This window comes from Triturus cristatus, chromosome 6 (assembly GCF_964204655.1).
Source record: "Triturus cristatus chromosome 6, aTriCri1.1, whole genome shotgun sequence".
Classification (NCBI taxonomy): domain Eukaryota; kingdom Metazoa; phylum Chordata; class Amphibia; order Caudata; family Salamandridae; genus Triturus; species Triturus cristatus.
This window is the reverse complement of record NC_140589.1, coordinates 860,236,692-860,261,644: the sequence shown is the minus strand read 5'-3', so window position 1 is coordinate 860,261,644 and position 24,953 is coordinate 860,236,692. Positions and strand designations below refer to the sequence as shown.

Below are 24,953 nucleotides of genomic sequence, written 5' to 3'. Positions count from 1 at the left end.
AAATCTCCAATTAAATTCTTTCTAAGTGAGTGTGTCATTCATATAGGTATATTGGATTGCCTGACTAGGTTTTACTATCCCATGTGTTGACAAGGCCAGACCAGCAGACAGGCACTTTAAACACATACATAATATAATATAATAAAATAAAATAAAATGAAATCCCTTTCAAACCCACCTCTGAAATCTCCAAAATGCTGTAATATATCGGTTATAGCACAAATAAATACAGTAAAGACAGAACGTGTTCTCAATTTGGAACATTTTAAGGAGCATTGCAAGGTCCTGTCAATTTCTTTTGAAAAATTGATCCATTTAATTTCAGAGAAATGGTTATGATCTAACTATGAATTCCGAAGTACAGTGCAGCATTGTCTTTAGTAAAGATCCACCATTTAACATGAATACACTAATGCAGATTTAGTTCACATGATCATTCTCACAAATATTTATAAAATCTGTTGATCTTGCAGCCGGATTGCTGTTCCGCTTCCCAGATTTCTGAAAAAATAGAAAAAGAGTTGAGTTCAGTTTCGCCATTGTGCCCTAGAACAAAGAAGATTTCTTCACCACTTTGTAAAAGTACACGTTACAGATATTCATTTTGTTAGAGATATTTCGGTTTAACGGTATTCCCATTGTTTCCAACTCTATGTACTTCTGTTTATATGCCCATATTAAATACTCCGGAACGTGGTCAAGTACAAAGCATACCGCAATCCTAAAAGGAACAACACCAATCATTACAGTTGTCATGGAATAAATTGAAATTATGCCCATTTATGAGTGGCCCGTAGTAGAGTAAGCGGGATTATTACGATCTGTAAGTCTCAGAGGAAGGTCTGTCTGTGAGTGGTTGGTTAAGCGGATTCTTTTAATGTTTTGCAGTGACCCCTGACGAAGAACCGCAAAGGTTCGAAATGCATTGGGTTTTATTGTGAGTCCTGAGGTAATACGACTGGCCGCACATACTCATGTTAAAGCCTGGATTGGCAACAGAAAGTATTTGAATATGCGAAAATAAAGTATTTTGCGAAATTATGCTGTCTCCGGATTGATGCCATGAATATACAAGATGTTGACGACTTGAATTGAGGATTATTGATTACTATGGATTTAATATGGTCGAGTTCCCAAAAAAAAGGTCTATATTGAGCATTGTTCTCACTTAAGCAGTGCAGCAGCTGGGTGCGCAAAAACGCACCCTTTTCCTGTATCTTCGATATCCTGTGAAGGGGCGATTCACAGAGCTGCTAGCATGCATTCATTTTGGCAGTTTCAGCTTAACAAATTTATATTTTCAAGAGGAGGAGTGCATTCACCATTCATACACTTGCTGGCCCGTAGTAATGCCAGTTAATATCCCGTGCCAGAAATTACCATTATCAAGGGCCCTGCTAAATTCAGGGACAGGGAAATAATAGTGATTATAAATTTTGGGGGAATACTTTACGAGCATTGATATTGATAGTGTTTATAAAGCGCTTAATTGCCTGAAGGCGTCTTGGCACTGTTGTCTGCTAGACCTCCTAATAGGTTCAGCATTGGAATTATTGTGCCGATCCCCTCGTTTTCATTGGTTATGTATACAGAGATTCCGACTGCTTCCAGGAGCCGAAATCTCCACGTGAAATAACACAATTTAATATTTCAAAGGACCTAGTAACTTATGGCACCAGGCCCATCAGAATCTAAAATTTAAATAACACTAGTCCTTCGGGGATGCCTGGTTCCAAAATGGCGCCCGTCGGACTTAGCGCCTGACTCTGGGAGAGAGGAGAGTTGCGGCCCAACACCGGAGCACTCTGTCCACTGTGAAGAGGTAGGTTGCCGCGCCCCGGGATAACCGGTGCCCGGGAGGGGCATCGCACCTCTACATGCGAAAAGTTGCTGCATTATCTTTGGATCATGCCTGGCCTTAAAATGGCAGCTGCACGCCCGTGTTGGGTCTGCGTACTTGAACCCTCACCCTCCCAGAAGAAATTGGCGTGGATATTATTCAAAACAGCAGGGATCGGAGGGGGGAGAGCATCGGCTATCCCCTTTTTCACCTTTACGGACTCTGCCTACTTGGTGTGGCCCAGTACAACCTGTATCCAGCATGCTGCTTCCCTCACCACCATCTGACCTTCTACCCCTATGGACATCTCCAACTCGATGGATCCCTCCAGACCCAACACCACCACCCTTGAGTTCAGCACCACCTGAACACCTGGCTGAACGTTAGCAAGAATTTCCTGCTCTGTAAATATGTAATATATTATTGTCCAAGTCTAATCGTTGTTAAAATGTAATCCTGAGTGAATTTGCAATTTGTCTCTATTTATATCTCTAACCACTAGTATATGTATTAGACCTTTGTACTTACTACCATTCCTTTGTGATTTTAGAGTTTATCTGTTTGTATCTCTACCTTGAGTGACTTTACAACTTGTACATTTGAAATTGTTTCCTCCTTTCACTCCACTTGTATATATAACTCTAACCACTAGTATATGTAGTAGAACTTTGTACTTACTACCATTCCTATGTGATTTTAGAGTTTATCTGTTTGTATCTCTGCCTTGAGTGACTTTACAACTTGTACATTGGCAATTGTTTCCTCCTTTCACTCCACTTGTATATATAACTCTAACCACTAGTATATGTAGTAGAGCTTTGTACTTACTACCATTCCTATGTGATTTTAGAGTTTATCTGTTTGTATCTCTTCCTTGAGTGACTTTACAACTTGTACATTTGCAATTTTTCCCTCCTTTCGCTCCACTTGTACATTTGCAATTTTTTTTCCTGTTTATATCTCTTATGTAACTCATGTAATCCAAAGTCCTTATGTAACGCAACTGGTTATTTTGTAAAGTGCTCTGACACCTTCCGGTAATGTTCGCGCTATATAAAATCACATTAAATAAAATAAATCAATGGGCCACTACTAATGTGGGCTTATGACGTTACATCTTGAAAATACAAAGGTCCACAGAAGCAAAGCTGCTGGACATGGAACTGAGACATGGGCCTTTTCAGCGTTCGTAGAACAATGTGTCCTCATCAGGACCGTCTGAAGGTTGCACGCTTACTCCAGGGGGGTTAAAATAAAAAGAGCCCTTAGGTAGGACCACTGCACGGATTTGTGCACCCCAGTCTAAGCAAACTCCTCCTCCTTTGGCAATGGACCTTTTATATTCCTTCTAGGGCAATTTGATGCAGTCCTGCTGGTGGTGTCTTGACCCTCCTTCTGCCATAGCTGTGCACAGACCTAGAAAATGTCTTAGATCAAAAGAAGGGTGACATGAGCTAAACTGCAGCCCTGGAAGTATGCTGATGACGTCTGCGAAAGCATGACGATGATCTCTGTAAAAGCACTCTAAAGGATAATCACAAAGTTGCAGCTCTACTATAAAATATATCAAAATAGTTAAGTCCGTATTTGGCAGATGTTTTGGAAATTTGGTTTTCTTTAGCTGCACCAAAGTTCTCAGAGATCCCAAGAAGCTGAGGACTTCTTGGTGCAGCCAGGTCTGGGTTACAGGGGAGTGAACTGCAGCCTTAGATGCTTCAATACACTTTGTCACCACTCTTGTAAGTCAATTATATGAATTAATGTGCGCTATTCTTTTCATGCACACTGAGTCTTACATTTTCTACATAAATTTACTTTTTCAGATATATTGGTCCATGGGGAAAAAATGTGATTTTACAATGCGACTTATGTATACAATGGAACTGAAATCCTTGCCTAAAGCAAAATGCTGAAAGGTAAATAGCTTTTCAAGCTGTGTAAAATTAATTCAGATAGGAGGATCCTAAGTAATTATTGTGAATAATTCATAAATAATTCAATCTCCAGCTGTAAAAATCTCTCTTAGAATGAACAATCAAGTCTGTTTTTGCACTAATCTAACTCAAATATCTCATATGAAGGTTCACAGGAGGGCACAGTGAAGCACTAGTGCGATTCATTAAAAGCATTGTGTATTTCTAGAACACAGGGAACTTGTCACATTTGTTCATTAGATCATGTGAGAATTATTATTAAAAGTGAGTTTTTAAACATGAACTGAGAAATATTCCCGCCTCACCCATCATCATTCTTTAGCTCACTTCGCCACCCCAGTTCAGACACAGCTAAATGCAAATCAGTCTTGACTCTGTGCCCCATGGGAACAATCCAGAACGAACTGCCAAGCCACGTCTTCCCTGGACCGGAAACAAGCATCCTGGGACCCTTCATGCATAAGAGCAGCTTCAGGATTGGCTGCAGGCCAGGCTGGGAGCCTGTGCCTTCGGAAGAGGAGAGGAGTAGACGAGCGCGATGCAATGGTGGAAGGCAGCAGGTACGTTATTTTATTCTTTTTTACATTTGTCTCACTCGTCCCTCTTCCCACCCCCTCCCCAATGCCCCTGCCTCGTTTCCCAGACATGAGCCACACCTGAATACAATCAGCCATATCCATCATGTAAAGTAAACTGCTTTATGGAGAATTAAACAAAATAAAAAGTGCAGCATTGCTAAGAACAGGGGGGAGGACCTCACCACTATGGTGCCAAATACCTTCAGACTACCCTGTATCTTGCCCAGATTTCTGTGAAATTAAATCCAATCATCCATGATATGGCTACTTGTAAGCCTTAACATTTTACTTAGGAATTTCTCATAGATACTGCCGAATGTCGATGTTGTTGAATACTAAGGCTGCCTCGTCGTGACTCCACCTCATGCTTCGTATTTCCCTCACCCTAAAGTTCTTGTCACTTTATCAGAGTCTTGTGGGTTCGTTTTCATCCCAGTCAAATATTTTATGGGGTTTCCTTTAAAAATGCCCATAAGAATTGTGTTTTTGGTCCATTTATCAAAGTCAATTTGCTCCAAAATGCACCATTTACATCAATTTCTAAAAATATTAATCAGGGGGATAATACTCCAGTCCTTCCTGAGTAACGTATAGCTCTCTCACTACGCCTGCTTGGGGTAAGTTGTACTTTTTTTGCTTCCTTTTATCAATAAAGTTTGCTTATTTTGTATTGTGATGTAAGTGGAATCTTAGGGTTCTCTGTCTCCAGAAATCTAGATTCCAGTGCAAGCTTATGTTATTGCCTGCTTGTTGATTCTCTGGAGCTGTCATGGGTTCCTTTCCTCTTCAATAAATCAACTGTTAAGAAACTTAGTTGGAAACTCGAAAATTCCTTTATTGAAGAACTATTACAATTAAGGGCGACGATTTGTTAACGGGAACCCACCTACCTAGCCATTGGATTCTATAATATTACTGGATTGCTTTTGGGTCTTTACAATACTATTGGATTACATTTGAGCATGGATTGTTGATGCTCCAACAGTTGCCGATTTCTACAAAAGCACCACACAAAGTATTGTGCCATCGCTATTTTGGTATATCGTTCTGTGTGAAATGAACTTCGGAAATTTTAGAACAGACCATTTCCGTCTGCATCTCTAATTTGCAAATCTTCAAACTGTGACCGGATTGTGTGTAATCAGTCAGCATTTTTATCCTAACTGTAAGTTTACCGCGCCTTCAAGTTACTTACTTTCCCATTGCCGCTTTCCTTAGACTAAAACCTGGCTTTGAATTCTAAGCTTACTTCTACTTACTTATTGTGCCGTTGCCGCTTTGCTTGGGCTCAAACCTGCCTTGGGATTCCACCGCGGACGACATTGCATCTTTCAAGCTTCATACTTCAAGTTCTCTTTCCTCTTCACGTCATCACTGCTGTTATTCAACTGTGTGCTCAACTTCCCTACGAAACAGCACACATTCAACGTGCTTCATCATTACACCTTTCACGTTTTGGCAGCCTTTTTGAAGTAATTTAACTTTCTGTTGCCATAGTAACTTCTCCGCGCTTCCTTACAGTTTATTTTCCGTGGTGAGCACACGTAGGGGCATATCAGCAACAGACGGCGATAAATATCGCAAAGCGCGCTTAGCGCTTTTATATTTATCGCTGCCTATCGCTGTAATTTATCGCCTGGATAACGCGTTATTAACAACGCGTTACTCCAGGGCGATAAATTTTACATCAAAAGTGGCGTTATGCGGGAATATCGCTGGTAAACCAGCGATATTCCCGCAGCGATAGAAGTAACCTTGATGATAGGGAGATGTGGATTCAGCCATTGAATCCACATCCCATGTCATAGATAGGGTAGTCATGTAAATTAGCAGACGTAAAATACCGGCGATAACAGTGGTTAATGCTGTATTTTACATCGCTAAGGGTGTCCTGGGCCGTATTGTAAATACGGAGTAGGGCAGTTAGAGATAATTTTCCCTTAGTTTTTGCAGGGAACGCCTACTTTGCATCTCATTAGAGATGCAAAGTGAGGCGTGAACTAAACAGGAGCTGATTCAAGGAAACACGCGATAGCGTGTCCTTGTAAATAATGCGATAAAATTATCGCCGCTTTTCGGCCGAAAACGGCCGCAAAAGCGGCGATAATTTTTTATCGCCTCGTTGTTAATATGCCCCGTAATTACTTGAATTCATCAGCTGTTGCCTGTCTTCCGTGACTGGCAGGCGTTCCCCATAGCAACTTCAGCATTCATTTTCCGATCGTTTTCCGTGATGAGCACACATATTTACCTGGATCTTTCAAATATTACTTGTTTTCTGTGACTGGCACATGTATTTTATTACAGATTCCTGTGGATATCAGCAATAACTAACGGTGACATATTGTTCTAATAACTATTTAAGGTTCATTTACGCTTCAATTGTTTTAACGGTCTGAATTTTAACCTCTTCTCTTTTCAGATTCAATTATCTTTTCTATCAAGATGTCAGCTTCATCCAATAATGTTATGCAACCACCTCCTTTCTTAGAAAAACCAGGTAAACCCACTACTCCGTGGCACAAATGGTATAGGATTTCTGAAAATTATTTAGAAGCAATTGATGCTTCTAAGTATTCTGCGTCAAGGAAAAGAGCTTTGTTATTCAATCATTTAAGTAATGCTGGACAAGAAATGTTCGATAACTTACCTTTAGTACCTGCTCCTTCTGGTGATGAAACATGGAATGTATTTTTGGAAGCTTTGGCTCGAATGTGTAAACAGTATGTTGACGAACCATCAATTATGGTTGAACGACATATATTTTTCAAACGCAAGCAAACTCAGGAAGAGTCAATTGAAGATTACTTGGCTGTCTTGCGTGTGCTTGCATCTAAATGCCAGTTTGGTACTTACCTGGACATAGCTGTACGTGACCAACTTGTATTTAATTGTTTCAATAAAAAAATTCAAGAAAGGATTTTAACTTGTAAAAATCCATCCCTTGATGAAGTAATGGATATAGCACGTAGTATTGAAAGGTCTGTAGTTTCTTCAAAGATTCTTACGCAGGACACTAGTGGAAAACAATTCTAAGATTCTAAGGTAATTGCATTCACTACAAACAATTCTGATGTAAACTCCGTTTCCACGAGACCAAAAGTCTATTAACCTTTTGATAAAAAGGGTTCTTGTTACCATTGTGGGTCCAAGTTTCACATGGATAACTATGTAAACTGTCCTGCACAAGGCAAAAGATGCAATACTTGCAAAAAAATAGGACATTTTTACACTGTATGTAAGTTATTCAAGCCAAGAAATAAAGTTAATTTTCTTAATATTGAGGAGGACAGTCTTTGTGAGGGCATGAATAATCTTGTATCCTCTATTGAAATTGATGTTTTACACAGCAAAATTAAAAGATGCAAAGGACCTATTTTTAATGTTTCAATAGGTTCTGTAGAAATCAATGTTATGGCAGATTCAGTATCCCCTATAACCATTTTAGATGAAAAAACTTTTGCTAAGTTTTAGTGAAGTCAATTCTTAAACCCAGTGATGTGAATCCCAAAGCGTTTGGCGAGTATGACATTGTTATGTTTTGTTATGTCTGTGATTCTATCAAATTTCAAGACCGATCTATTTATACAAAAATTTATGTAGCTTTTAAGGGACATGATATTCTTGGTTGGTATGATTCTCAAACCCGGTCATTCTGAACCTGTTGTTTTGGGAGATCTACCTGTCGTAGCTACTGTACAAGAACCTTTGGATTCCTTACAATCATTTGCTCATGAGGTTTCTACTTTAACAAATCTTTGTTCTAAATATTCTGGTGTATTTTCGGATAAAGTAGGACTTTTTAAAGGTTTTAAACACACTACTAAATTAAAAAAAAATGTTATCCCTGTGATTCGAAAGTGGAGACCTATTCCCCTTTCTGCTAGAGATGACCTACAAAAACATCTTGAAGAAATGTGTTTACAAGGTATCATTGCACTTGTAGAATCTTCAGAATGGGTTTCTGCTGCTGTTGTCGCACGCAAGAGCTCAGGTGACATTCGTTTGAGTGCTGATCTAAGAGTTCTGAACTGCAACATTGTGGAAGATTGCCACCCCGTACCGAAAATCCAAGAGATGCTTGCTAAGCTTGGAGGCAGTAAGTTTTTCACTACTATTGATTTGCGTTCAGCTTATCACCAGATTACCCTATCCGAAAAATCACAACATCTCACTACTTTTGTGACCCCCTTTGGAGTTTGCATGTACAAATGCTTGCCTTTTGGATTAGCATCCGCGGCAAGCGTGTTCTAACGACTTATGGATCAAATGTTTGCTCAGTGTAGTGGTATCCAGGCATTCCAAGATGACATATTAATAAACACTAAAACATTAGAAGACCATTACATTCTTCTGGAAGAAGTCTTGCAGAAACTGGAAAAGCATGGTGTGACTGTGAACAAAAATAAATGTAAATTTATTACTCAACAGGTAGATTACTTAGGTCACAACATTTCTGCTGAGGGTATAAAGCCAAAATTATCCCTTCTCAATGCCATTAAGGATGCACCTAAACCTCTAGACAAAGATTCCTTGAGGGGGTTCTTAGGTTTAAGTGAATATTATGTAAGTTTCGTGCAAGGCTATGCCATTATTGTACAACCGTTGAAGAATTTATTACAGAAAAATACAAAGTATGATTGGTCTGACGATACTCAACGCTCTTTTGACTCAGTCAAGAAATTAATTCTTGAGTCCCCTGCCATCAGACCTTTTACGCATGGACAAATGACCATTATAACAGTTGATGCTAGTTCAAAGGGTTTAGGAGCTGTTCTCAGCCAAATCATTGATGGTCAGGAGTTTACAGTGGCGTTTGATTCTAAAAGTTTAAGTGGTTCTGAGCTCAATTATAGTACAATTGAGCGAGAAGCCCTAGCATGTTCATGGGCAGTGGAAACATTTAGGATGTATATTTGGGGGTTCTAAATTTCAGCTGTATGCCGATCACAAACCACTCATGTACATGTTAGTTTACAGTTCTTCAAATAAAGCTTCCTCCAGACTAATTAGACTTCTGGCCAGGTTACAAGAATTTAATTTCGACATTAAATATATTCCCGGAGGTAAGAATATAAGAGCAGACTGTCTTTCACGTATACCTCTTGAGAATGATGTTTATACCAATGATCATACCAACAATGATGATTTTGATTGTGTTTTCTCTATGAGTGATCTAATACAAGATGTAAAACTCTCTGAAAAGGAGTGGATTGAGTGCTATGATCAAGATTTGTTCTTAAAGAGAGTCAAAAAATGATTGGTTAATGGATGGCCATGTGACCGAAGAATGTCCATGCAAGAAAGATCATTTTCATAAGTGGCTCATGAATTGTCTATCGTCAATAATATACTTGTCAGGCAAGACAAACTTGTTCCACCTGAAGGTGTCAGAGACAAAATTATTTCACTTGCCCACCAAGGTCATTTGGGTATTTCTTGTACAGTACATAAGATCAAAGAAACATACTGGTGGCCTGGTATTGATGCTCAGGTCAAATCCCACATTAACAAGTGTCCAGAATGTTTATGTTCAGATAAACATTGGCAAACTTCTACTTCTCCTTTATGTCCTGTTGATTGGCCAAAAGGTCCCTGGCAGAAATTGGGTATGGAATTTTCAGGTCCCTTTAATTTACTAGGGAGTGACACTAAATATCTGGTTGTAGTAATTGATTATTTTTCAAAATGGCTATACTTTGCATTTGTGAAGAATTCAGACTCTAACTCTGCAACGAGTATTTTTAATTTAGGGGTTGTCCAAGGAAATTGTCACCGACAGTGGTACACACACTGTTTCTAATGAGTTTGAGAATTTCCTTGGTGAAAATATGGTTATTCACATACTAGCACCTTTGTACAGCCCAGCGTCCAATGGTTTAGTGGAGTGTGCAAACAAAGTGTTATAAGAGGGTGTGCAAACTGCCATAGCCAACAGGTTAGTTGTGTCTAAGTTTGTCAGTCAAAAAGTGTGGAGCTACAACACTACCCCTCACTCAACCACTGATGTTTCACCCTATGTATTACTCAGAGGTAGAAAACCCATTTCTTCTCTCAATCCTTCTTGGTTGATTGATACAATTGATTACACACCCAGTTTGGATTTACACAAAGTTAGGAAATATGTCATTCTAGGAATGAAAGTCAGATGTTGTCTTCTCTCTAACAGATTATATTCCCATTATTTTGCTCACTTTGCATATCTATCTCATCTCAGGATCAGTGCTTAATTTATCAAAAAAATAAGCGCCTGGGCCCTCGCCAGAAGGCCCCTGCAGCTTTTACCACCTAATGCCCCTTTCAGCGCAGTCAATGCCAGTACCAACACAACTATTAACCATCACACTTCTACAAATGTGGCTGATACTAGCTGCTAATCAGAGCACACGAGGCTACGAGGTGCCTTCTACCTATTTTAACTTTGCCTAAGTGTTTAACATTTCGTAATTTTGAGAGGATTTTGGTTGTGGCAGGTGTGGGAGCCTTTTCTGCTACCGTTCACCTGTAGCTTTTGTGGTTTGTCTCCCCCTCCTCAGTCCACCGCAGCACCTGTTGCTGTTTGAGTGGGGGTAGGGGTTATCAGTTTCACTCCTTCAAGTCTCTCTGCCATCGTAAAGGGCGACGGTCTCGTTGTTTCACCATACCGCTGCCTCCCGGCATAAAACAAGACAATGGCGCCGACGCGCAGTTGATAGTAGCTGCTAATCAAGGCATGCAAGGGCACAAGGTGCCTTTTACCTATTTGAACTTTGTCCAAGTTTTAAACATTTCGTAATTTTTATTTTTCTCTTACTTTGTTAACTTTGTTGGGGGCTTGAGGGGATTTTCGTTGTGACAGGTGTGGGTGTCTTTTCTGCTACCTTTCACTGGTAGCTTTTGGGATTTGTCTCCCCCTCCCCAGTCCATCGCAGCACCTGTTGCTGTTTGAGTGGAGGAAGGGGTCATCAGTTTCACTCCTTCCGGTCTCTCGGCCATCCTGAAGGGTGGCGGTCTAGTTGTTTTAGAATACTGCGCCCTTCCAGCATAAAACAAGACAATGGCACAGACGCACAGCTGATAGTAGCTGCTAATCAAGGCACACAAGGCTACGAGGTGCCTTTTACCTATTTTAACTTTTCCCAGCAGACATGTGCAGCTTGCACGTCAAAGGCAAGCCCGTCTGCACCCGTCCATGATTGGAACGCACCTAGTGCCGGTCCCCCGGGTGGTTTTTCCATTCAACCCCATAGGTTTTATAGATACTCTGCATATATGCCACAAGAACTTAACTCAGGTAGGACATGTAATGGTCTACTTCTATCTCCTGAGGACAGTGGTAATTTAGTGACCTGTCCAGAATATAACAGGAGCCTTCTCAATTTGAAAGTAAAAACCCTTCGCTCACCAGACAAAAAGGTTGTTCCTGACATGAAACAGGTACTGTACGCTCTTATTAATGCGTGGTCCCTGGTGATGCATGCCATGGATTATGCTGACTTTTTAGAGGTTCAGTTCTTAGACTTGGCATTTATCACCGAATCCTGGGCAGACACAGCTGCCGGGCCGGACCTGGCCATAGTGGTTTCTTCAGGTTTTCTCATCCACAGACTTGACAGGATAGGAAAAAAGGTGGAGGTATAGCCATAATATATCGCCAGTCCTTTATATGCTCCTTTACGGAACTTACTAGCCGGAAAGATTTAGATGCTGTGGCTTTTATACAACAGTTCTCAAAGCATTATTCCTTTAATGGAATACTTTTATATTGTCCTCCAGTGCCCTGTTCTGCCTTTTTTCCTACTTTTTCCCAGTTTTTAGATTTAAAAATCGATTCACCAGACTTCACGATTTTAGGCGATTTTAAATATGCACTTAGAAAACCCAGAGAACATGGATGCGGCATATCTTACAGACATGTTGCTTAGTCTCGGACCAGAACAGCGGGTCATAGAACCTATGCATCAAGCAGTCTATCGACTTGATGGCATTTTCTCTGACTGCCGATACTTATCAACATCAGCAGCCCTACCCTTGCTATGGTCTGATGATCGAGTAGTTATGTTTAACATCAAATTAGCCCCCTCATTGCATTGCACAATAAACCTTGACCAGTAAGGCTTGCATGCAATTGGTATTTGATAAAGGAGATAGAGCTAGATGCCAGCCTATCTGAAATACGGCCCTACATATCAACAAATACCAATAAAGTGGCTAGTCTATACCAGGGATGGTTGGATAAGGCCGCAGAGAACATAGCGCCAGCTAAAGTCCACAGGAGGAACCAGGATACTCCCTCTGAACCCTGGTTCACAGAAAATCCAAGCATGTCGTAGGCAAGAAACAAAATGGAGGCTCCATTATGAGTATTCAGAAAAAGATAAATACAAACCTATTTTAGCCTCGTATAAAGATCTGATTTTTAAAGAAAAATGCAAATATTTCACCCAGAAGATAGAAGCAGCGAAAAACTCCACAAAAGAGCTCTTTGACAAACATTAATCCAAACCTCCAGAAAAGCGGAATCAGGGCACGGACCAAGCCTTCTGCAATTCATTGGCAGGAAAGTTTCCCCATGTCTAGAAGATATCACACATCCTTCCTTTACTTAAAAAAGCTCATCTAGATCCCACAGATCCTGGGAACTATCGTCCTATTTCCAGATTGCCCCTTCCGGATAAAATAATTGAACAAGCTATCAATTCTCAGCTGACAGCTTTTATTGAGGACCAGAACCACTTAGACCCCTGCCAATTTGGATTTAGGAAACATCACAGTACAGAATTAGTGCTGATGAGTGTATCAGAACAGATCAGATTGACGCTGGATGTGGGCGATAGTGCAGTGCTGGTCCTGTTAGACCTCTCAGCAGCATTTGACACTGTAAACCACGATATCCTGCTGAATAGGCTTCAGGACATTGGGGTAAAGGACAAAGCTCCTACATTTTAAAATCATTTTTGTCAGACCGATTTCAGTTTGTTGCAGTTGACAATTTTAAATCTTCCTCCTTATCTTTCCCTTGTGGCGTCCACCAGGGTTCGTCTCTTAGCCCGACCCTTTTTAACATCTATGTAGCTCCATTGGCCAAACTTATTAGATCTTTTGGGTTATCTGCTGTCACTTACACAGATGACCCCCAATTAGTGATCTCAGTATCATCCAATTTTTCAGAGACAGCAAAGCATTTTTACAGTTGTAGGCAGGAGATCGGAAAATGGATGGCCCAAAATTGCTTGAATCTGAATTCAGGCAAGACCTAGGTATTGCTCTTTGAAAAGGATCCCTCCTTTTGGTCCCAAGATTGGTGGACACCTGAACTGGGCCAACTTCAATTGGCAGTAACAAAGGTAAAAAACCTTGGAGTTATCTTTGATAATCAACTGACCTTTGAAGGGTACGTAAATTCAATCACGTCTACCTCCTTCTTTACTATGAAACCGTTTAAGAAAGATCTTCCCCTTTATTCCAAAAGACCTGCAATAAACTGTCATTTCCTCTCTAATACTCTCAAAAATTGAGTACACAAATGCTAATTTAGCAAAAATCAGAAAGAAAAGTTTCAATGAGCTACAGGTCCTACAGAACTCAGCTGCTCGCCTTCTAATTGGCATATCTAAAAGACAATCAGTTTTGGCTGCCCTTACACTTCTCCATTGGCTACCCATTGAAAAGCATATACAGTTTAAGGCACTGTGCACTGCGTTCAGGGTTCTACATGGGGATGGCCCCAAATCAATTAAGCTTTGGTTTAATTGGTACATTTTGCCAAGATCCCTTCGCTCAGAATCAGCATGTAATATCACTGTCCCTAGAGTAAGAAAAGAACAATGGGGCGGGAGAAGTTTCATAGGCAGCACTTCCTGTCTCTGGAACAGCCTTCCCTTATCCCTAAAAAAGGAAACAGACCTCTTCTCTTTTAGTAAAAAATTAAAAACCTAGCTTTTTCATCTGTAGGAAACCTTTTAGCCTCTCCCAACGTCTAAACCTTGGCCAGCCCTGTTAGCTAGCTTGCCCCCAGGTAGTAGTGCGTGTTTATTATACATTTCTATTTCATTTAATTTCAAATCAGACACTTCCAAGCACCCTCCGCTATAACAATCACTTGGGTGGCAGATATCAGTCATTTTTAATGTATATTAAATTATTAAACAGCTGTTATTCTGCTAACATCTAAATTAGACAAACAGTGCCACCATGTGGGCGGACCTTCATAGGTGCAGGTGCAGACAATTAGGTACCGGTGATGACCACCGGCTCAAATTAAGCACTGCTCAGGATAAGCTGTCCCAAATAGGTAAGGCAAACCAGAGTTGATCTTGTCTCTCAGACAGTCTGGCAATCGTGAACAGCCAAATGGGTTAGCTTGAAAGGGCCAGTTTGTGTGCCGTATTGTTTTTGGTCCAGTGGCCCTTGACGGGCCCAAAAAACAAAAGCCGCCCTGTGGGACTTGGCCCTTTTTGGCTAAAGTTCCCTAAACATTTTGCTTTTCCTCTAGACCTTTTTTTCTGACATGTGTTGCCAACTTAGATGCTCTGGACACTTTGCCACTGCCAAACAGTGTCAGAGTGCAAGTGTTCCCTGTGTAAAGTGTAATGGTGATTGGTTGTCCATTATTGGTATGTTTGCTTTACTAGTAAAGTCCCTAGTGAAGTGCATTATGTGTGTCAGGGCTAGTAATGCAAATGCTACTGGTGGGCCTGCAGCACTTATTGTGCCACTCACTCAAGTAGCCTTGAGAATGGAACTCAGGCCTGCCATTGCAGGGCCTGCGCGTGGTTTCCTAAACTGCCATGTTGTTCTGGTAAGTGCATGCACTTACCAGACCCTGCCCTTCCCTTTCCATACACATCAGGCACCCCTATGGTAGGTCTAGGGTATCCCCTGGACAGAGTGCAGTTCATGTGAAAGGTGGGACATGTACCACGGTGTGTGCCATGTCCTGGCAGTGAAATAATCTCCATTTCATTTTCACTGCTGAAAGGCCATCCTGTCCATTAGAATAGAACAGGGAGGTTGTGTAATATGTTTTCCAGCCTATCTCCCCGAGGGCTTAAGATGGAAAGGTGAAGTTTAATATGCCTGAACTCACCCTTCAATAACACATCCTTTTATGAAAATTGTTTTAGCACTCTTTTAGAAGTGGTTGGGTTTTTGTGCTTTAAACATTTCTGTGTGTCTCTGCCTGGTTGTGGATTGACTGGCTGAATGTGGAGGCGATAGGATCTGGGGAATGTCTTGACCCAGGGGAGGAGTTGAGACAGCACAGGCTGACCTGTATCTGGCGTGTAGGAGGAGGAGTAGGCCTAGAGGTGAAGAGGCCTGGGCTGGTGCTATAAAACAATTGCCCCATCTCCTGCTGAGTGATTGAGAATTTAGACCCCCCACTAATCAAAGGGAGAAGGTGTCACTGGTAGAGAGGCACCCAGAACTGGTTTTATCAGGGGTCAGTGCCCCCTGTAACACAAAGACTTCAAAGCCATTGAGCGGTATAACTATGTGAGCTAAAGCCCCCGAACTTTGGAGAATGGCTCGATTAAGTGTGAAAGACTGGAGCTACTTCGTGGATCAAGAGGAACCATTGCCAAGGAAGAAACAACTGAATAGACTGCTGGATAGGACTGCTCTTAATGTGTGATCTGGGGCTGGCCTACATTTTGCTGTTTTAACCAAGGAAAGGCTGTAGACTCTGCTGTGTGCTGTGTCCCCCTGCTTGAAGGACTTTGCTGTGGGCTGAGTCCTGAAGTAACTCTCCCCAAGGGCCTGAGGTGAGCTGGCTCCCTGTTTGGAAACACAGGAACACAAAAGTTTTCAGAGAAGACTCTCAGATATTCCGTGGGTGCGTGTGCTCTGTCTAGCCTGAGACCTTCGCAAGTTGTGCCCTGTAATCTTGGGCACCGGGAGTTCCAAACGAGACTCAGAGGCGCGGTGTGCGTGTGCTCTGTCTAGCCTGAGTCCTTCGAGAGGATCATTCTGTGAACGTGTGTACCGAGGAGCCAAGTAAGTCTCACCGACGCTGTGTGCATGTGCTTGGGGGGCAGCCTGAGACTTTCGTGTGGACTGGCCCATGATCGTGCACACCAGAAGAGCGAGTGTGCCTCAGCAACGCTGAGTGCATGTGCTGTTCACAGCCTGAGACCCTCGCTGGAGGTGCCCTGTGATCGGGGGCACCGGGAGATACAGTGTGTCTCAAGCGACGCTGTGTGCATGTACCTTCTACTGCCTGCAACCTGCGCAAGAGGTTCCCTGTGATCGGGGTACCGGAGGATAAAGTGTGTCTCAGCAACGTGGAGTGCGTATGGTTTCTACTTCCTGAGACCTGCGCAAGTTGTGCCTTGTGATCGTGGGCACAAAAAGATCAAGTGTGTCTCAGCGATGCTGCGTGCATGTGTTGTGCGTAGCCTGAGACCCTCGTGAGGAGTTGTCTGGTTAACGTGCACCCAGAGTTCACGTGAGTCTTATTGACTCTGAGTGCGGGTGTAGTGTGCAGCCTGGGACCTTCCCATTGCCCGGAAAGTCAGATATTGCATTTGAGGCCCAAGTCGCTGGATGAGGAGAGGACCCTCTTGGCCTCTCTCTCTGTTCTGCAGTGCGAGCCTCTGCTTTGGCTCGGATTGAGGCCCGTGTGCCAAGGGAGTGGCAGCCTCGGGGCCTCAGTGCGAAGCGGCAGTTACTGTGTTCTGTCTTACCCGTGTGAGACTAAGCGCAAGCCAGCACGAGTGGCAGATAGACCGCCGGAGGCACCGTGAACGGTGCTGGAATAACTTACGTATTGCATAATTTCTGCGTAGCGGAGTATCTGATGATTGTATAATGCATTGCTTTATTTCTGCACAACGGACTGCCTGTTTTGTCGTATTGCCCATTGTATTAGTTTGCCTAACGAACTACCTCATAGGTGTCTTACGCATTGCACTAGGTTTGCATAACGAACTGCCTGATAGATGTGTAACACCTTGTCTGAATCCTGCACCACGATCTGCCGGATTGTTGTATTACACATTGCATTAGTGTTGCACAGCAAACTGCCGGATGTATGTGTTCCTCATTGCATTAATTTTGTATAACGAATTGCCTGATAACTGTATTACACTTGCATTGCTTTTTCCCACCAGAGTATCTGAAGGGGGACCGTACGCATTGCATTACGGGGGCATAACTGTTTACCACGTTGTTGCTTTACACATTGCATTACAGTGACAGTACAAATTGCCAGATAACCATTTTACAATCTGCATTATTTTTATGTTGTGAAGTACCTGATTGTTGCATATCGAACTGCATATTACAATATTAGGATTGAGTAGGATTGTGTAGTTTAGCTCAATAATAATAGGCCAGGGGGAACATTACCCCGACGCATATGTTGGTTTAGTATTGTGTGGTTGCATCCTATATCATTTTATAAATATATACTTGTTTTCTATGAAACTCGTGTGGAGTTTATTTGTGGTGTCATCATTGGATTGCTGTGAGCATAATTGCAAATACTTTACAAATTAAGCCTTGAAGATAAAAACCTGGCTGCTCGTGCTATACTATGGGGGGGGCTATCTCTGGAGGCGACCTGTCTTTTCCTAACGTTGGGGCTCACAGGTCCCTGCTTGGCCTGTGGTACCTACCTCATCCAACCAGGGATCTTGGGAATCATCTGGAAATGCCAGACTGCCCGAAATGCCCATCGAACACTGAGCCACACTCAATCACATTTTAAGATGATGGTACCTAAATCCACATCACATGAGGGAAACCTCAACTTTCAAACTTATTTCCTGGTCGAAATCTGGGGTTGCCGATGTAGAACCTTCTCTTGGCTCGTCACCTTTGTAAATAATGCTGAGAAAGACTCATGTCATTGTAAATGACAAGCACCTGTTTAGAAATGTACATAAACATGAAAAACAATAAACATATTCATTTCTAATCAACAGAAATGTAAATCAATTTACAGTCAATATTATACCGTTTGGGAGGTAAAAGGCAGCCATTATCAAGGCAGAGAAGATGAGTGAGATATTATTACATATGCAAGATACAGACACACTCCCACACCGAGGTTTGAAAATAAATATTATTTCTGAACTATTTCTTCTCACCAGATTGTTTCTCTGTCCAGCCGTCCCTTGATATGCCACAAAATGGATGAAGGTGTAAACTCTGTAAAACATAACGACTTGTAAAATAAATTCAGTTGCTATTATCTTCTAGACTCGAATACTTTTCATTTTAATTATTTCCTTGTAGGTATTTGTAAAGGAGAAAAGCTTGTTATATCCAGGGCCACTGGAATGATGGGGCAGGGGAGGACCAAATTATGCAGCCAAACTGACCAAATTATCTGATAGCATTACTTCATTCTTTTGTCATTCTCACACGTGGTAACACTGTCTGGGCAAATATTTCACCTTATTACCACAAGTTTATCATCCATATACAGCAATATGTAATTGAAAGATGACCAGTTAAGCTTTGCAAAAGTCTTTCCACTGCGTGGGAACACGTGTCACCACATTTTTAGTAACCAGTTTGATCTAGAAACAATGTTTTTTGTTCAAATCGGCAGATTATGAAGCAGATAATGGACTATGTGGCAACTGCCACAAATCCATAATTCTCTTGAAAACACCACACAGACAGAATCACATATTTCCAGTAGCCCCGAGAATATCTCCCCTGGCCTACTATTGTACACTAAGCAAATCAGGTTCTCACTTGCCCAGGCACAGTTCCAATTCCGCCTTAATGCTGTGTGAAGTGCACCACTGCTTCCCATCTAGGTCTGAGTTATGAAAGTTCCAAAACATTTATAGTTAGGTCTATGTACCCACCTGCTGGTAAAATCCTGCTTCTTAATCATAATATCTCACTAAACAATTGAGCAACTCACCTGTACTAAATGCTGAATTTTTATCTCTAATTTGAGAAAAAATATCTCAGCTGTTATGAAATAGAGTCTTCAGAAATTATTCTCTACCAGATAATGATCATAATCAAGGTGATTTCTTTCTCCGAGCATTGATATAAGCGAACTCTGGAAGTCTGAGTAAATGTAGTGCATTTATATAGCGCTCCGCACACCCCCGAAAGGGTCTCTCAGGCGCTGTGCACATACCGCTGTGGAACCCTTCCTGGCCTTTCCCTGTGAAGTGCCCACTCCTGGGCACCCCCGAGGTGAAAGCCAGGCATCCTAGCGCTTTTGGGGCCGTTGTGGAGATTAAGCAAGCTATTGCCCAGAGTTGCAGAGTGAGACCCATGATTAGAATAGGCACCGAGGCGAGAATTATCAGGTCCGGGGAAATTGAGCCCAAGACCCGCCGAGGCGGGAATTGAACCCTGGTCCGGGCCAGACCTCTGCATCAGGGTCTGCCTTTCTAACCATTGAGCCACACTTCTCTTGAGTCTGTTTTAATTTTCTATTTTACGATTTGCATGATAAATAAAGTTTCTTTGGCCCACATTGACTAAAGTTTGTGCAAATGCAAAAAAATTAGTCATTCGGGACTTTGTAATGGTAAGTAACCCAACACTATATTTTGCATTGCATCCCATCAGCACCCGCACAAAGCTTCACTAAATGTAGGCCTTAGTGAGTTGTGATTTATATTATATTTCTTCTATTCATACATCAAAAGGTTCATGCCACAACCGTTTTCTAGTCTTTCTTCTCTATCTATATTGGAAGAATCTCAGAAAATTTACTTTTGATTTCCATTATGTATTTGGAGGAGCTGCTCTTTACTATTTACTTTTGATTTCCATTATGTATTTGGAGGAGCTGCTCTTTACTATGCTCTAAAGGCCAAATGCACTAACATTAGCAATACCGATTTCCTAATCGCGATTATCTCTGAATCGTAATTAGGAAGCAGGTATTCTGAAAGTCTGAACCTTTTTATTTACAAATAGCGATTCCTAGTAGATCGATAATCAACCTAACTCAGGAATAGAGCAGTTCTTTATTCGAACAAGTAGAGATCATTCACAAAATTTATAAACAACAGTCTTCTTTCACAAAATACATTATACAATAATAAATAAATAGTCATAGCGTAAAAAGGTTAAAAGAATTAAAAATCATAAAAAAAGATAAAAAGCATGTGACCATTGACATTAAAAACAAAAATGATAGCAAAGGAGTCATAATGTTATTTGCGTAATATACCTTAGCCTGTATGTGTCCTATGCTTTACCTTATTGATTACAACTTAGACCTAATGCACCAGGTATAAAGCAAGTACTGCGATATAGCGAATACTAACCATTTTGTTGAATCTGATCTAAGTATTCGCAAAGCATCTGCTGGTCGCCTGAACAATAAAAGCCGATATGGAGGTATTAGCCACTTTTTCCTAATCTGTGCATAGCAGGGACAAAAAACATATAATGGTCTAATGATTCAGGACTAAGGATGCATGCAGGGAACATCGGGGTTACAGTAGCCTGATTCCATATGCTTCTAGTATGATTCAGGGGTAAGGTTCCATACCTGAATTGTACGTAAAGCGCACCTGAATGTGGAGGTTCAATTTCAACCATGATTGACTCAAATAAAAATGTGCATTTAAACTCTAAGAACCTTCCTGTTAGGGTGCCCTGTGCTGTCACTTAATAACAGGAGTTCTGAGTATCAGTCCAGAACTTCACTTTAAAGAGAGGTACAGCATTTTTCATCAGGAATTTAGCGTCTTCCCACATAGCCTTCAGCCCCAATCTCATTAACCAATGCCTCACCTCTCTAAACCACTTCACCCATCCTACAGCTTTATCCAGGTTTTGTACTACCTCTACAGCTTCTTAAACTGGGATTTGAGGTTTGCTGGTCCATATTCTGAACCAAAACACTAGGTGCTTTCGATTCCGCTATGTACTTAACACTTCTTAGGCCAAGGTCTAATCGAGCCGGTAGAAGTGGAGTGCTATTTGGCAGATTAGTAATGACCTTATGAATCTATTTTCTACCAGCTCCAGGCTCTTTGTCTGGTCCAAGCCCCACAGTTCTACACCATAGAGTGCTACCCCAGAGCTCTAGCTCGATGTATTCCTAAGGCTGGAGAAATAGGACGATAAGCAGTTTGATTAGGTTTTTTGACCAGTGCCGAGTCAATATGCTGTAGTGGAAGGGAGCTCTTTGGATTTGGTCACTCCAGCTCGAGTTACTATTCAGTCTGACCCCTAGGTAGTCAAAAACCTTGACTTGTTACAGCGTGTTTGAGCCCAACCTGATTTTCCTTTTAAAGAAACGGTGGGGGTTAAAATCCAATGCAGGCTGTGGCAAACCTGGTCTATTCATTTTGCACACCCATAGGTATTTTTGCAATCAGTAGCGTATCATCTGCGAACAGGAGTGATGGAATTTTTCTGCCCGCAAGCTTAGGAGGGTCACCCCCGTAGTTATGCAGAGCTTTAATTAGCCCATTCATATATAAGGTAAATAGGGTTGGGGCTAAAACGCATCCTTCTCGTACTCCTTTGAGCACTCCTATCTTCCCAGTGAGTTTGCCCCCTTGGTTCAATCGAACCTGGGCATAGTTATCGTGGTGCATGCGCACTATGTGTTGTAGCAGACCGAAATCCCTCAGGGCGACCCATAATTTGGTGCGATTTATGGAGTCAAATGATTGCTTAAGATCTACGAATATGATATAGAGGTGACCCTTTCTAATGGTGACATCTTTCCAGGTAAGCAGTAAGAAACGGGGTACTGGATCTAAGGTACTAGTGTATTCCCTGAAGCCTGCTTTTAGGTGAGACAGAAAAGTTTTTTCCTCGATCCAAGTGTTTAGGTGCCTCAAGATCAATTTACTAAAAACTTTCTGAGCCACATCTATGAGGCAGATTGGTCTGTAATTGGAGGGATTCCTTTTATCCCCTTTTTTAAACATCAGGATGATTTTGGCACCCTTCCAGGAACTTGGGATATTCCCTCCTAGCTCTGTTGCGTTAAATGTTGAGTGAAGTACAGGACCCCATATGTTGGATTCTGAGCAGTAAAGATTCCCCGGTATCTTGTCTAATCCTAGAGCTTTACCCTTACCCGGGCTGCTAATTGCAGTCACTGTTTCTTCTAAATTAAAGGAGACTACTTCTGCTGCTTCTTTCTCAGATAACAGATTTGAGTCGTCCTTTGGGACCTCGGAATCCTTATCGCTGCCCTCCATGGCATACAACTGTGTAAAGCGCTCCTCCAAAACATGTGATTCAGTGATAAACTCCTATTTGTTACTGTATGCACTGCTTCACTGGCCAATAAATGTTATTGACTATTTTTCAATCTTGATGCTTCGGCCAAAGTGCGTCAATTCTCTTACTCCCAACTTTTCTTACCCTCTATCTGTACCTTGTTGTAGGCTCTTCGTCTCTCCATTATAAGAGCACTGCTCCCACCTTTCACTGTGGCAATTAAGGCGGTATTAGCCTGTTTGCAGTTCCCATTGAACCAGGGCATATCCCTACGTCTGGGGGTAGTGCTTGCTGTTTGTCTAGAGAAGTGCTTCCTAATTACCTTAAGAAGATGGTAGAAAGTAGACATGATAGCTAAGTCATCGCATCCAAGTTGCTCAAGTTAATGAGAGCAGATGCTACCTCGGCATATATGGTAGCTAGGGAGTTCTCATCTGAGACTAAATGACTCAATTTGATTCGTCTATCTTCATTCAAAGTGACTATTGGGGAGACCATTCTGACAGAATTGGTGAACAACAATGGAATATCGACTAATCCCAGAACCATTGCATTATGATCACCGTCATATCTTGGTATAGTGGACATGTCATGTACCATGCCATAAGTCTAGATTGACCATTATATAGTCAATTCTTCTTTGAGCGTTCGCCCTGTTGAATGTAAAGGTAGCTTCTAAGTCAGACTGCATTTGCCCATTGCAGGCACGTACCCCCTGGGTTAGGGTAAAAGCTAGAACTACTTCCTGCCCTGCCTTTTTGCCTGTCTTGAGCGGGGTGCCTGCAGTTTATTTAATACCCCTTGATAGTTCTTCCTCTTGTACGAGGTCCTGCACATAGTCCACAGGCTCATGTGCAACATTGAAATTACCAGCTAAAATTCCCTCTATCTGTGTTGTCTAAAAAATTGGATAAAAGTGCTATTGTGCTAGAATCCTGGTTTTGGTTCTTGAAACGATTATATATATATTACTTAGTCTTAAGGCAAACTCTTTTAAAGACATGAGATCAATGCCTAGTTTATCAGCTGACTCAATATTTAGCCTAGTAACTTTGCAGGCCAGGCTTGTCCTAACCCAAAGAATTAGGCCTCCCGACGGTCTATCTTCGGGTGAAGGTCTAGCATGAAAGCTAAAGTTATTGTCCCCTACTCTGGAAATTGGTTCAATAGACCATGTTTCCTGGAACATGCATATGTGGCATTTGTCTATTAAATTAGCCCAATTGGAATCTGACAGTTTGAACCTTAGCCCTGCAACGTTCCAAGATATGATTTTTAATTGATCTTTAAGGTTTGGGAGCTCTTGTACAGTAGGGCCCTCAGCTGACTCTTCTATACCTGGGTTTGGATCATGTTCTGGGTAAACACAGCCTGGAAACGGGGTAATTTGCATATTAATTGAGGTATTAGCTCTAAGGAATCCAGTCCTCTCATGATGACTTGTTCATTCTTTGGGTGAACTATTTTTGCGTTCAGTGGGACCCTTTGTGAGTCAATCTAAATTGTCAAGGTCGGTTTGAGGCTGGAACCTATTATTAGTTGTTAGTGCATAAGTATGGTGGCCCGGTGCTGAATCTGGGTTGGGGAACAGGAGCTTGGTGTAATTACATGGGAATGCATGAGATGTCTGTAGAAATACCCCAAGGGCATTCTCCTACACAACATAAACCATAAGATAGTGCCTTTTTTTGGAAAATAGTAAATACAATTATGCACCCTCAGCATGGAGGCACTTATTCCCACATACTAGAGAAAACCTGGGCCCATTTCTTATATGATCATTTCAATCACAAAATTCTGGGTTCCTTATCAATTTCCCAAAACAGGGCCTTATTGGGTGTCCTTCCGGAAGGCACTCCAACTAAGGAGGGAGTCCTACAAACATCTTCCGGCATAGATCAACTGCCGGAGGAGGAGACAAAAGCTGCAGAGCTGCTCTTAATTTGGTGGCAGATTGCAAAGGGTAGAAAGGAAGGGGCCCCTGGCCCAAACGTAATTCCGCCTGCCCTGTTCAAACAGAGGGCGGCAGAGTGGGCAAGCATTCTTCAACCACTATTATCAGAAGAGCGATCACTGGGAATAATACCAGACTCTTGGAAAGGTTCTGCGATTGTCCTGATCCTCAAAAGTGGTGACAACGCCTTGCCTAGTGATTACCTACTGGTTACTCTGATTGACAATGAGGCCAAATACTTTGCGGGAACTGTGTTTGAGGAACTCACAGCCTGGGCTGATGTCAACAACATAATACCACTAAACCAGGCAGGCTTTTGCAAAAAGCAGGTACAACAACCAACACCCTATCAATCTCTCTGCTTATTGATGCAGCAATATCCAAGACAATGCCGCTGCACCTTTGTCAACTTTGTCCAGTCTCCTGTAAGCCGATGACGTAATTCTGCTTAGCCACACTGCAGTCGGCATGCAACATCCTAATGAAATGCA

The 24,953-nt window shown here is 41.8% G+C and overlaps 1 protein-coding gene across 1 annotated transcript in view; it reads right to left on the bottom strand.

Annotated features, from left to right (window-relative positions):
• Positions 1-266: 266 nt before the first annotated feature.
• LOC146817969 (chitin synthase chs-2-like) overlaps positions 267-24,953 on the bottom strand; it is a 281,940-nt gene continuing 257,253 nt past the window's right edge. Inside the window, exons 18-19 of the mRNA XM_085609724.1 lie at positions 18,425-18,485; positions 267-501 (exon numbers count right to left, since the gene is read on the bottom strand). Coding sequence (XP_085465850.1) covers positions 421-501; positions 18,425-18,485 — 142 coding nt within the window. The 3' untranslated portion in view covers positions 267-420. The remainder of the gene's footprint in view (positions 502-18,424; positions 18,486-24,953) is intronic.